At 37.9% G+C, this 15,183-nt stretch overlaps 1 protein-coding gene across 3 annotated transcripts in view; it reads left to right on the top strand.

Moving 5' to 3' along the window:
• LOC121330509 (mastermind-like protein 3) overlaps positions 1 to 14,854 on the top strand; it is a 132,158-nt gene extending 117,304 nt beyond the window's left edge. For 2 of the 3 annotated variants that reach the window (XM_041277091.1, XM_041277075.1), the window contains 3 exons: positions 6,204 to 6,467; positions 11,957 to 12,041; positions 12,913 to 14,854. In XM_041277091.1, the coding sequence (XP_041133025.1) occupies positions 6,204 to 6,467; positions 11,957 to 12,041; positions 12,913 to 13,898 (1,335 nt within the window). In that variant the 3' untranslated portion in view covers positions 13,899 to 14,854. The remainder of the gene's footprint in view (positions 1 to 6,203; positions 6,468 to 11,956; positions 12,042 to 12,912) is intronic. The other variant, XM_041277083.1, reaches the window with a different exon arrangement.
• Positions 14,855 to 15,183: the final 329 nt, after the last annotated feature.

Genomic DNA, 15,183 nt, shown 5'->3' on the forward strand with positions numbered 1-15,183 from the left:
TCTTGAATATTGAACGGCATTAGAAGCTATTTGTGCATTTAAATTCCACAAAAGTATGCATGTGAGCATTCTGTGCTAAGCTCGGCTGCATTCTTGAGTCGGAGAATAAAAAAAAGAAACCAATAGTGTCATGGCTAGAAGAGAGTGAGGAGGAGTACTGTAGTGCAGTGGAATCCATTTCTCAAGACAGTGTAGTGAAGTCCATGGCAACCGGGGGCCCTCTGAGATGGAGGGAGGGAAAGAGATTTGTAACCCATCCCCTAGTTTAGGAGACTGAACAAACTGGAGAAGCAATCCAGATTCTGGAGCTGCCTGGCAGTAGCATCAGCCATTTCTTTATAATAACTGGAAGCTGAAAACAACAGTATTTATCTTTCACCCATATTTACTTCTGATTTATTATTTTATTAAACAATACATTCACAGAATTTCTTTCAGGATTACCTCACTGGCTTTAGCACACATGTAATCTGGTGTAATAATTGTAGGAATTGCAAAATAACAATATATTCTTTGAAGGACCCAATGCAGAGACACAATACTGTACTTTACTATGTGTTTCTTTTGATTGAGGTCGATGGACCGATAAGCAGGTGGGCACACAGACTTGTTTTGAAGTAATGTTGCTTGTGTATTAATAGTGCAAACCTACCGTTGCCTGAAGAAAGAATGTATTTGTGTGTGCACAAAGGTGTTTATACTGTACCACTTAAAATCGAGGCTTTATTGTGCTAAATTGTAATCAAATTCACTGACTGTATTGTAAAATACAAAAAGTTAAAATGTATTGTTTTAAAATTCAGTTCAAATCAGTTGCCACATATTTATGATGGTTTTTACTTGGTTATACCCATAAAATAAAAAAATAATAATAATAATTTAAAGGAAAAAACTAAACAAAATGCTCTGTTAATTGTACTTTTACAGAACAAATGAAAAGACAGAACCGTTCACGTCTTTGGGTTACTAAAGCCCCTTTCACACAGGCGTGCTCTACCCGGTGTCATGTAGGGTGGGTACGTGACTTCACCCTGTTTTTTGAAGAAGCAGGGTCTACCTGGGTGACAGAAGCAAGTACGTAATGCCTTCAGAAGTAGTTTGTTACAAATGCTTCCATCCAGGCTTCTCTGGATTGAACCGTCGGCCCAAATATTGATTAGAGCAAATGTTTCTTCATCCCTGCTGCAGTCTGGCTCATGCTGTGTCTCAATCAACACAAATATGGCTAAACAGAATAAAGAGACACTTTGCTTAGGGAAGGGAAACCTTCGTCTGCTTATGTATGCCCATCATGCATTTTGTCTCTCCTGACCCAGGTCGTAGGTCAATGGTGCAGTACTGTAAGCATTTTCTACTTGTCACCTACTGAGCTGTTCTCTCCTGATTGAGCTAAAGTGCCCTGGATTTAAACTCTATTAAACCGCAAGTATTTAGTTGTTGGTTTATATTTCTTATCCACAGTTATTAACAGTGTACATTTAACGTATGATGTATAATAAGATTGGCGGCTTTTAAACTCAAGTTGAAAATATAATCTCTCTAGTGGTTTCCGGTAAATTATTAGAAGCATAACAAAAACCCTCTAGCTGTTGCAACTAGTAACAGTCATGCCTGTAACCTTGACAACATGAAGAATTTGGGATAAAACCTGTAGGGAATGTAAACAAAAAGTATGGGTAAACGATAACAGTAAACAGCAAGAAATTTAAAAAGTGAGTAATTGAAGACCCTACGTCTCTGCTTAACATGTACTGTGCTTGCAAAACCAGATGAGCTGAACTGTTCTGTACTGCATTCGTATGGGATACATTTATTGTAGTATGCGTACCCTTCCATTTACACTAATATTCCATTTTTTCCTTTAAATCGTATGGCTAAATATGCATTAATTGCAAGCTACGGATTACATATGCATAGACAAGCTTAATGTAAATATGTATGAAAACAGCTCTGCTAATCAATTAAAACGATCATCTGTTTGTATTAGTGTCCCCTAAACTCTGCATGCTCTTCATTCGTTTATGAATTCACCCACTTCTCAAACAACTTCTCTTGTCTTTTCATACTGTGACCAATTGCTGAGTTTCACTGCATGTCAGAGCTACTGTATGAAAGTTGTCCCCTAGAAATAAATATGAGGAGGAGCACAAAGCACACAATGTAGATCTTTTATTTAACATCATGTTGTAAGCGAAGAAACTACAAAATTGTTTTTTTTTTTTTTTTTTTTTTTTTTTTTTTTTTACTCTGCAAGCCCACCGTGCAGCCGTATTCAGAACATACAGCGTGGGAGGACCACTCGGTTCTAAACTGAGTACAGGCCGGTCTGCATGCATCCGGCCAGCTACAGAGGTCGCTAGTGTACGGTGAGCCAAAGCCTCCCCAGCCGACCTAACCCCTACCCTGCCCGGGCTGTGCTTGGCCAATTGTGCGCTGCCCTCTGGGAACTCCTGCCTTTTACCAGATGCGCAACTCGAGAGCCTCCATGTAATTCAATGTTAACAAAACATTTTTCAGTGGGTTTCATTTGACTTCATGAATCTCATTTTGCTGATTCAGTAGGGTGATGCCAAACTCTTGGCCAGAGCTGTAGAAATGTTTACAAAAAGTTTTTTAAATACGTCATAAGTTTGAGGGTTTCCATAGAAACTGAATGCATGACCACAATATAGTAAAAGTTTGTAGTAATAAAAAGCAAGCCATGGAGAAGTAAGAAAATCCCATACATTATTTTACAAGTGGTAAGGTGCTAGTACCAGGTGCAGTTCCTTGTTTTATTTACTTTGTTTTTCAGCTGTGATACTTCTCAGTCTGTGTTTGCATCGTGTTTTGTACCCATGAAATACATAAAGTACAGTGCTCAAAGAAAACCAAATATAGCCTTTAAATATATAGCATTTTAAAAGAGCCTTAACTGTAACACACTCCCAACTTAATGTGATGAGCTACAATGCACCATAGGAGGGGAAAACACTCTGTCTATTTAGATAGTGTTGATATAGTGCTTTGTAATAATATTGTGCGAAAAGAAATTGATACAATTGTATAAAAGGTAATCATGCTGCTTTCAGAATTATAGAATACAAAAACTGCTTGTTGGATAGTTCAGCCATCTCTTCTAGAAGACAAAATATCAAGTAAAGCCAGTTCACTGCCACATTTGTATCAAATAGTTGTAGGCCTAAAAAGGGGTCTGTAGATATAAGGAAAGTATATGTCTTTAAATTGTAATGTTTTGGGGGTAGTGTGAGTTGAAGGGTTGTGCAGTGGTGAAAGTTCAGGGCTTGTAACCAGAAGGTAAACCGTTCAAATCCCACCTCTGCCACTGACTGACTGACTGACTCACTGTGTGACCCTGAGCAAGTCACTTAACCTCCTTGTGCTCCATCCTGCGGATGAGATGTTAAATCAATGTCCTATTGTAAGTGACTCTGCATATAATGCACAGTTCACAGCCTACCTCTGTAAAGCGCTTTGTGATAGTGGTCCACTATGAAAGGCGCTATATAAAAATAAATATATTGTTATAAAGTTGGATTGTTTTTGTACGTTTTAGTTTAATTGAAAAACATATAGTCAACCTAAATGAAGGTGACTGCCTTAGGATATTGGTGCTGTGTTGTTTCTGCTAAATTCTCTAAGTTTTTAGCTGCTGATTTATCTCATTGCAACATGTATACGTCTGGGTCATACAGGTAAATATCTTTCTCGTTTGTTTTCACTGTAATTTTAATGGTCATAAAACCAAGACATTTTGGGGTAATGTGAATTAAATTGTCTTGATGTTTTTGTTTGCGAACAAGCATTCACTGTGCTTCGTTTTTACCTGTGGAGTGAGTCACCAATGGGTTATGCAACACTTAATTTCTAATGAGTCAGTGAGACAGTCTCTTATTTATGCCTCAGTACTTTTCTTAGGGTTGTAAAACAGTACCCTCTCGTGAGATTGCATATTACAATCATTGACATTTTTTATTGTTTGAAATTCTTTTTTTTTTTTTTTTTTTTTAATCACATTATGCAAGTCTAATTTAACATTCCCTTTGGCAACCCAGTATGTAAAAAAGATTACATACGGTACAGACTTGTTGGTTGACTTGGGTAAATGTTTGCTTCTAGGCTATCAGTATCCAGTTTCCTGCTGACTGGAAACACATTAGAAATCATTGTGTGGGAGGAAATATTAATTGTTATGGTGCAGAAAAAGGCAGATGGAGAATACATTGAAGCTGATACTGTGTGTCAATGCCCCTGTTTACACGGCAGCAGGTAGTGCCCACATTATTTATAAACACATTTAAAAAGGTGACTTGTGGGCAGAGTGAGTCTCTATTCTGAACAGTGGCCGCCTCCTTTAGATATTATCGTGTTGTTAGTTTGTATCATACAAAGCTTGCTGTTGGTTAAACAGCCATTAGGACACTCTTATGTGGCTTGTCTTGATTTCTCTGAAGCCGGTTGGGAGAAGGACAGGAGTTTGAGGGGGGACAATGGTCCATAAGCGGAAGATGTATGGCAGCCGCGAGAAACGTGAAGTGTTAAGTGGTCCTCCTGTCCCCTGGGAGTTCTTCGGTTGTCCCGGGCTGCGGTGTGTGATGTCCATAATGCTGTATGAACACCATCTGTTCAGTATTACGGTCTCAGTTGCCAGGCTACCGGCTCTTCGCCGTCACACTACACTGACTAGGCTCAGCCTTAGACACATTATCCATGAGGAAGAGGGGGGAAAAAATGATAACATTGGTCATGATTAAGCCATCTGCTGGGAAAAGGCCAGCAATAGCGATGGCACAGAACAATGTCTCCACCTGCTGACAGAAAGATGTCCTCACAGCCCTGTTGAGGAGGATAAAACCGATGTGTCCTACTTGCTATAAGAGAGACCCTCTTACTTAGACCTGGCTTTCATCAAAGAAGCTGGCAATTCACAGTTTGTCAGTGTATTGTGTGTACTCTTCTGGCACTTTATTTTACAGTAACAGCAGTGTATATATTCGTCTGGGACAGAGACTAGTCATAAGTGAATACGGAGAGTGTCTTTACTTATCATTTACTTATGAAAAGTCTGTATACAACATACTAACCTTGTACCAAACAAAATGAAAGCAGACAGCTCTGAATAACACGTACAATATAGAATACACAGAGGTGGGTTGTTGCGGCTGACCTGCAAGTACAGATTGTTAGTGGTGGGTATTCACAATCTGTTAAGCCTTTACCTGATTCTTGCTCTGTAAGGCCATCCAGAAATTTTGGGCTCTGCAGCAATTACGAGTGCAGCCATTTAAGGGCAAAATATTTTTCTTTGACCTTCTGTAGAATTGTTATGAATGAGTTGCATCACTGAGAGGTGAAAAAAAAAAAAAGTTTAGCTTCTGGATCTGTCTGCACACATTCCAGTAGCTAGGCTGAGGGTCCTGGTGCTGAAAGTTTGTTGCCATAACAACAATGTTACACCTCTCAGAGCAGGCCTTAATTACAGAGATCTGCTTTGGAAAGAATAAGATAAATCAACTCCTCCTTTTTTTCTTTCTTTTTTTTGTGGAAAAACATTACCTGACTTGACTAAGAATCCTCCATGAGGACTAGTGAGATTTGAGACATTGCAATCGACAGTACCTCTTCTCAACAGCAACAAAAAACAAACTGTGGATTAACAAATTCATCTGTTTTTAAATGACTAAGTATCCAATATACCGTACATGTATGTTTCTGGTCTTGTGGCATCTATGGAGTTATTAAAAGTGACATACTTCGGAAATACAATTTAGAAAGTAAAACACCCAAAATCCAACTGTGTTATCTTATTTAAAAACAATTGTCATAGAGATTTTCCATGTATAGCAAATGTAATTAAATTAGGCTGTGCTAAAGGTAATTTTAGTATACATCTAGGTTTTATTAAACCTGACAGCAATAGTGTTGAATATGGGAAGGTTTCAAAGTCTTTGTGCTTTTCTAGGCTTTCTTTCCAAACCAGTTGTTAACCTGGGTGTAAGAATATTTGCATCCCAGGTTAAACAAAATACTCTACTGGGCCATAGCTAATAATTTGTTGATTTATTCATAATGCATTACTACATACAGTATAGTATGTACGTGTACATACAGAAAGTTAATGGTTTCAGCATGATTTTGTTTTTTCTCCACTAAACAATTGAACTTGCTATAGCCTGATCTCTCTTTTTCTCTTGTGATTATAGGAACAGAATGCAGTTGGCATCTCGCGGCAGGCTGGTTGCGTGCAGCCTAGTCTACCAGGCCCTGGGAGTGTGGCCTCCGTGCCCAGCACCAACCCGGGGGCACCTGGTTACCTAGGTAACCAGCAGCAGGCAGCCATGATGAAGCAGATGATAATGGAGCAGGAGAAGCAGAGAGTCCAGTTACACTTGATGGAACAGCAAAAGCAGCAGCGGCTTCTTAGGGAACAAAGGCAACAGCAGCAACATCAGCTGCTTGCGGAACAGGTACAGTGCGTTTCTCAATGAGTGGATGGGACACCACAAAATGAAATAAATCTTGTCTGTTGTGTTGTTCCATTTACTATACAGGTCTCAAGTGTGTACTTTTGAAAGAAACCCATGTTATTTCAAATCATTTAATTTTAGAAAAAGGAGATCATGAGATTTTAGAGGGAAAGGAAATCACTGTTTGAAAGCCTTGCTTTTTTGGTGACCTTGCACTTCCTTAGTCATTTCACCTGGTGAGTCAAGGTGCCTCCACACGTTCTGTGGCTTCATTCTCATCATTATCCATCCAGCTGCTTCACCTATTGACCTGACATGCTCTGCAGCCAGTAGATTGCTTTGACCCCCAAGACACTGCTGAAGTGGAATAACCCAGGAAGTGAAAGGGTAACACAGTTCATAAAAAATAAGGCTAGCAAGCAGAAATCTGTTTAACCTGTGTGGTAACAGGTGTTATGTTTTAAAATGAAAATGCGTGTTTGCTATTGTTGGCATCACATTTGACGCCAAAATTGCAACTGTAAGTGCTGAACAGGGAAGATATATGAATACATTGAACCACTTCTAATGGAACATCAAAATCGAGACAAACTTCTATTATTGTGTAATGTTTTGTTTCTCCTCTGTGTACAGCTGCTAACAAAAGAAATATAGATTTAGAATGTCCCTATAGAGTTGAAGATAGTTAACGGCAATGACAAATCAAACACGTATACTTTGAGTGTGTGCAACCTACTTCCTCTCTACAAGCGTCATGCAATAATCATCACGTATCCTCTTCACCATGATCAACGTTAGTTTATTATTGAACAGAGAAGAGTAGTTTAGAGAATGTAGATCCCACCACAGTTTTTGTACACTGTGTTGTTTGTGATCCGTGTGCTACCATTGCTGGTAGTGTCATGTGAGCTGTTCAGTGTGTTGATTTTGTAAATCAATTCTGTTCACCTGTTCGGCATGTCAACTTCAACCTCCGTCTCGATCACCTGCCTGTCACTCAGCAGCGAATGCACACACTCGCACGGCAGATGGCTACCCTGTCACAAGCATTAATACCCTGTATCTTCCTAAACAAGGGATTTAGAGGAGTTCCCTAATAAAAACTGAATCTCAAAACAACGATTGTGGGAATATTGTAATTGTTACAGCTGTGTATAATGGTATTTGCTACATGACCCTTGTTAGGGTTCAACAATGTCGATTGGACCAAAAAACACTATCCCATAAATTTTGTCCTAAGTATTTAAGGTTGAAATATGTATAGCGCACTGAGACCAGACTGAGTTCTATACGTTGTCCAACGATATAGTCTATATATATATATATATATATATATATATATATATATATATATATATATATATATATATATATATTTTTTGTGAGAATATTATTGTAACGTATGAAGACAAAACGTATATAGAATATTCTTATAATAATAAAAAGTATAAGGCCAAACTTCATTATTAACATTTTAAAACTATAAAAGCAAGCGTAACTCCCCAGGGCCAAAAACGTAGGCGTTCATTTGTATAGTGACCGTCGTCCACGTAACTCCGCAAAGGAGACCCATGCATTGCATTTCATCAAAAAAGGAAAAGTCTTGGCGGCGACACGAATTCGAGAATTTTTGCTTTCCTGATTAAAAGGTTTTTGAAAAAAATTTCTCAGGATTGCACGATGATAGACACAGTTAAATCTACTTAATGCCAGCCCATTTTTGCTCTTCTGTTGATTTCGAACATTTGATTCTCCATTGCCGAATCTAACTGTCCTAAGTATACACAGTTATTGACTTCAAGCTTGATCCCATTGACTTCAATTACCTGTGGAGTGGTATAATTATTGAACATGACTTGAGTCTTCTTCAGGTTCATTTTCAAACCCAATTTAATGCTAGCCTTTTGTAGTTCTTGTATTGTTGTTTGTAATTCTTCTGGGCTCATTGTAAATATGAGGATGTCGTCAGCAAACCGTAGGTGATTCAAGTAGGCTCTGTTGATCTTCAGCCTCTTATTTTCCCAATCAAGTGTTTTGACAATGTCTTCTGGGGTGGCCGTGAAGAGCTTTGGCGAAATTGTTTCTCCTTGACAAACTTCTTATTTAATCTTGATTTTATATATATATTATATATATATATATATATATATATGCATTTTTTAAATACTCTATCCTGATTGGTCAAAACAGGTCACATGGGGTTGTTGATATTACAGCATATCGCCATGGGTTGACAGTTCTTTTCAAAAAGGGGTAAATCACTGGTAGATATCCAATAAATTTAAAAAACTGTAGCCATATTTGAATTTGCAGTAAAGATGACTGATGAAATTTATGACAATTTTGATCTTTTGGTGCTGTCTTAACCCATTTATCAGCTTCACCTTGTGACTTATAACGCCCCCAGGGTGTGGTGATATTAGAGTATATCACACATCCTGTCATGCCTTATTGATTATTATATATATATATATATATATATATATATATATATATATATATTATATATATATATATATATATTATATATATATATATATATCTATCCATCCATCCATCCATCCATCCAGGGCTAGCAATGGAATTTGAAATGAGTAATGTGATTGGTCAAGCCAGGTTCCAGCTGTCCGTATATTGGATGGATACGCACAGTTGGAGCCTTGTCACATATTCAAAATCACTGCGCTGCCTCATAGAATTTAAAGTACTGGTAGCCATCTTGTTTACAGATACAGATGTACAGTAACTATAAAACAGAGTGACCAATTACCAGCAAAAACATCCCAAAGGTAGTAAGTAGACATGCCGATTTGGATGAAGAACAATTAAATGAACTGGAAGATAGCAAAACAGAAAAAATACCAAAAAACAAAGTTTCTAAAAAAACACAAAAAGACATTTCTGCACATTATCCGATACAATGCTGAAAAAACAGTACTTGACTAGAGACAAAACAAAGACGAACTTAAAATCTGTACATTATCCGACACAGACCTTGAAAAATTACTGAAATCCGAGACGTTATTGAATTTATTTTTATTCCTCCCATCTGTTCTACTCAAACACTGTGTTTGCACTGTTAGTGACAGGAAAAAAAAATACTGTATTCCTTTGAATTTAAAATGTGCTTTTTTTAACCATTTTTTGCTTCTCAACAATAGCCTGCGTCTTAAGTTCGAGTACAGTACAGTGACTACACAAGACGTGACTACCCGAGTAAACAAACAGCAACGTGACTGCTGCCGAGAAAAGACAACAAAGGTGTCTGCCCGAATATACAAGCGGCAACGCGACTTACTGCCGAGAAAAAAAAAAACAAGCTTCCTGAGGAATTCCAAAAGAAACATTTACAATTTCAGCATTTGTAACAAATGTTTTTCAACATGCCAACCAATGTTCAATGCTGTTGTGGTTGCTAGGTTACATGTATTCTGAGTGTTGTGTCGTGCTTGCTGTTACCAGGATGTGTGGTCTTAAGTGAGTAAGTGGTATGTGTACGACAGAGACACCATCTTAAGTATTATACAGTGCGCAGCACAATAATCGAGCTCCGTGGTTAATCAACAACACTGTTTCATGGCAGTTTTGTACAATACAACAGCGTAATTGAGGTTGTATCTTTTCATCAAATTAAGGGTAGTAAATTTGGTCTAGGTCTTAAATTTGAGGGTGCCTTGAATTTGAAGGAATACAATAATAACTACTTTCTTTTACATGTTCCAATTATGTTAATTTACTCTGCTTAACTTAGTGTGTAGTTCAAAGTTATAACTGGCACTGCTACAGCCACGGTTGTGTCTCACGCAAACCTTAACCATCAACAACCCTATTTATTGGTTCAGGATCTACGACATTCAGGTCATGTTGCTAGGTAGAAACACAAAACCACTGTTCTAATTAAAAGTTTAAATTTCTTACTCTCAATACCCTTAGTCATTTTGAATGTTAGACGCAACCTTTCAGTCTTGAATGACCTCCTCTCAAACGTCACAGCTATATTGCTTCACTTAGTGTTAACACAATAGCTGTCAGCATCTATGAATTTCCTTATTCCCACCCTCCAGAGCCATTGATTTGTCAACGTTCAAACTGAACCCGTCCCTAGGATCCGTATCAAACAGCTATTTGTTAGAAGGCCGAGAAGTAAACCTTTCAAGTCTTCAGTACTTTGTAACTGCAATGCTGTAATAATGCAGCTGCCTTTGAGATTGAAAGAAAAAAATGAATAATAATAAAAAATAAATAAAATGCTACTCGGCAGGTTTGAAATTGCGCGTTGTTTAATTTGCTGAAATACATGTTAATTGCAATGCTGAAAAAACAGTACGTGACTGGAGACAAAACAAAGACGAACTTAAAATGCACAAAGAAAAACAAGCTGAGGGGGAAAATGTTTATGGCCGGATGTAGATAACATTTAGTTTGAATGGAGTACTTTGAATGACTTTAATACATGCTGTAACTTGTTCTACATGTCAGTGCAACACAGTGGTACACTTATAAAGTATGTGTATGATTATGGTTCCAACAGCTGGAAATGTTATGCAATTCTACTGCACCGTGTGCAGCACTAAAATGTTTTGTTTACTGGTTATTAGATGGTGCATTGTTTAGTTTATTGTTTTTTTTTATTTATTTTTTGCTTTATTAATCGATGAAGCAGCACTGTTTAATACTTTTCTTTTAAATTTGAATTAATACAATACATTTTTAAAAGCCAATGCAGTGGGAACTATTGTCTAAGTATGGTTTTGGAAAGAAATGTTCAGTAAAGCAAAGGTATGTTCTTTAACTTGTTTGAGTTCTTGATAAGCTCAAATAAAGTACTGGTAGTTTAATACAGATGTGATGTGCAATCTATAACTTAATTATTACTTTTTTTTTAAAATTTTGAAAAATGAATAGCTCCTAACACTTTAACCAAAATAAAAAAAAACACTGTAAAGTTTTATTAATGGAATAAAATGTTGCAGTCAAAGGTAATTTTGTAACTAAACCTGAGTATATTTCTTTATCGGTAAAAAAAAAGTATTTTAAACACGAAAAGGTGTTTTCCTAAAATTGAAGTCACAAAAAGGAGGGAACGACTTTTAGGCAGAACGACCTATAAAATGATTTTTACGGCATGTGTGTATAGATAGATAGATAGATCAGAACAGATTTATTCTTGATAGAAGGACATAAACATTGTGAATGCAAAAATAAAAGTGTTGAAAGACTTAATGTTTATCAAATCTTACAGTTACACCTGCTGGGCAGTAAACACAATTTAAAGCCCCCAACAAATCACCAACCAAATAAACCTATTCCTAAACCCCAGTTGTGTACACGTCCTTGCTTTCATTGTATAAATGGAAAACATTTCCTACAATTGTAGCTGATAGAATTGTGAGGGTCGTTCACTAAGATACTGTGTTAAATATTTGGATGCCAAGTAAATTTTTGGTTGTTTTTATGTTTTTGTTTTTTTTGTTTGTTTGTTTTTCCAGCAGTTACAACAGCAACATTTACCAAGACAGCTTCCCCAGCAGCAGAGAAACCCCTATCCAGTCCAGCAGGTTAACCAGTTCCAAGGTAAGATCTGAATTGAATCGATACAGATCCCCAGTGGTGCTCTAATGCCTTTTACGAAGCACAGTGGCTATAGCAGAGCTGTAATCTATGCCCGTCTCATATATAAATGATAGCACCAGCAAAGTGTACTGTCAAAAATGAATGTTTCAAAATCCCTTTATGGCTTAGGTATTTTTTATTGAATTCATGTATAAGTTGCATCAGTAGTTCACTCTAGATTGAGAATAGTAAAAGACCAGTATGCCGTTCCTGGTAACAAATTTTGCTTCATGTATAGATTTTCTGGTCAGGTTCCTGTGGAAACCAGGTTAGTTAACCCTTAGAGAATTACTATCGTTGAAGTTCCTGATACTTAAATTATATCAGTGCTGCCCTTACAGCTTATGTCAGATAATGTTAAAACAATCAATAGCATTTCTGTAGTTCTGTTTCGAAATTGATTGCACTATCTGAAGTCTATTACTTTTACACTCTCCCTTTGTTTCCATGGAAACCTTTCCCCAGCCACAAGTATCCGATGTCTTGATTTAAGAGGCTTCACATTATTGAACACGAGAGGCACAGGGTTTTTTTTGAGGGGTTTTTGTGTTTTATTTTTTTAATGAAGAGAAGACATTTCAAGTGTCAGTATACTTTGTTTTGGATAGTTTCACATCCTTAAATCGGTAGCTTGTTTACAGAAGACTGCCTAAACAGATTAATTACTGTGTTAACAACCCATTATGTTGTATTCCTTAGGGCGTGTTGCAGCACAGCAGAATGATGTACATCTGTATGTCAGTATCATTCATGTGTGTGGTACCTCTGCGACCTAAAGACCAACAACATTTGTTTTGCAGTTCATGAGGTGTCAATTGTTTCTGTTTTCCAGGCACACCACAGGAGATTGCAAGGAACCAGGCTCTGCAGAATATTCGGAACGCACGGATACTTCAGCAGCAGCAACAGCAGCAGCAGAGCCAGGGCATACTCCAGATGGCCTCGGTTCACAACTCTGGAACGATGTCGACAGCCACTGGACAGGCCGAGATGAGCATGGCGTACAATAATGCTCCGAGTGGACAACAGGGCATGTACGGCATCAACCCTGCAATGAACCAAATGTTGCAGCACCCAAACCAAAGCAGCATGAACATGGCTCACAACCCTTCCCAGGGCCAGAGACAACCCATTGCAGGACAAGGGGTGGTTGGGGGCTACGGCCAAGGCATGTTGATAAACTCTGCCATGTCCCAACAGCAGCCACCTCAGCAAATGAAGGGACCACCGGTTGGCCAAGCCATCCCCAAGGCCCAAGCTCAAAGGCTTCAAATGATGGGAGGTACTGTCCAGGGGGCACAGGGCTGGCAGCAGCAGGGTATGCCAGGGCGGACTAGTGGGGAAATGATGACCTTTAACAACAGCTCTGCTTATGCCATGCAGCCTGGTCAACCCCGCATGACCAAGCAACACTTTCCTCAGGCAATGAGCCAGTCTATTGTGGACCCTACGGGAAATATTAGAACCATGAACCCTGCTATGGGAGGGCAGATGATGCCACACATGTCTGGACAACCAAGGACCAACCAGTCAAGGCCAATGGTCATGGCTGGAATGAGCCAGGGTGTTCCAAACATGAATGCTTTTAGTCAAGGACCTGGACAGCAAATTGGAGGTGGTGGCGTTTCTTTCTTACACAGCGGTCAGCCTCAAGGCTACCAGCGGACTGCGAGTCAGGACTTGTCTTTCAGTTACAGCCACTCGGCAGGCGGGGGCTCATTCTCTAGTTTAGCAGACGGGGCAGACCTGGTGGACTCGTTAATAAAAGGAAGCTCGACGGATGAGTGGATAGATGAAATTTTGGGAAACCAACAGTGAAAGGAGAGACATAGAAGTTTACATGGACTATAAGTGAACATAAACTGTAAAAAAAAAAAAAAAACTGTGGAACTTTCTTTGGTTTATTGAGAACATTGATGAGCTGAAACACACACACACACACTGTGGGCTGTCCAGAAAGTGTCACTTCTGTGCAAGCTGGTTAAGAGAAGTAGTGAAGCTGAAACTGTACCGTTCTGTAGGAGTGCGTGATTTTTTATTTTTTTTTAGCAGCCCATAGCTCAGTACTTTTCATCCAGAGTAGTCGCTCCCCCCTTTTTGAGATAATTTTAAGTAACAGATTTTTCTCGATGTTCAAATTCCAGAGTTTAGTGCTGAGATCGAAGGTAAAGGGGGGGAGAGGGGGCAGCAAACAATAGTGAAGTAAACTGAGAAACTGCAATCAAGTGTTTTAACTTTGTTTTTAAATGTTTGGTTTTTTTGCAGTCTGTTCCTTTGCATTGTGCATTGTATTTTAGAAATGTAATCCAGTGTTTTTTGGAAGTGGTACCAAAATGTAAAATATATATATATTTTTAATAAGCTAATTTGACTCCCCCAACAGACACAATATTTTAGTCAAATGGTGTGTTGTACAGTACTTCATAGCCAGCGATATTTATTGTAATATTCATGAGCTGTGGTTAACTTTCCACTGAATTTTCTTTATTTCCATTATTTTTTTTATTTTTTTTCTGAAATGAAAACTTCAGTTTGAATGGCTTGCATTTCTTCTGCAGTTTTTGGGATTTAAAATCTTCTATGCTATGAAAAACAAAGTAATCGTCTCTCTTTGTGTAGCAACTAGGCCAATGCAGTAGGCGTGGTTTGTTGCAAGGGAACCAGTGAGCGAGGAAACTACTGGGTCAAGTTGCTGCTTTATACTGTGAGCAAACATGCATATATATAATTGCTATGGTTAAAGCCATAGCAATATATATATATATATATATATATATATATATATATATATATATATATATATATATATATATATATATATAATTGCTATGGCTTTTACCCTTTAAGGACCAAGTGTTTTTCAGTGAGATGCTCCCCCAGGACCAGGCGTTTTTTGTTTGTTTTTTTAACACTATTTAAGCATTAAGTATTTTATTATTATTTTGTCTTCCGATTAGTCTTTTCAAAGAGATACGTGTATAGAAACTACGACCTTAGGGACCTTAAAATACTTCCTGAAAGTTATGTTGAAAAATATTGATGTTTGGGCAAATTACAAGACATTGTTTCACCCGAGTGATTTTATTTTTTAAACATTTTTAGC

Source organism: Polyodon spathula, chromosome 2 (assembly GCF_017654505.1).
Source record: "Polyodon spathula isolate WHYD16114869_AA chromosome 2, ASM1765450v1, whole genome shotgun sequence".
Classification (NCBI taxonomy): Eukaryota; Metazoa; Chordata; class Actinopteri; order Acipenseriformes; family Polyodontidae; genus Polyodon; species Polyodon spathula.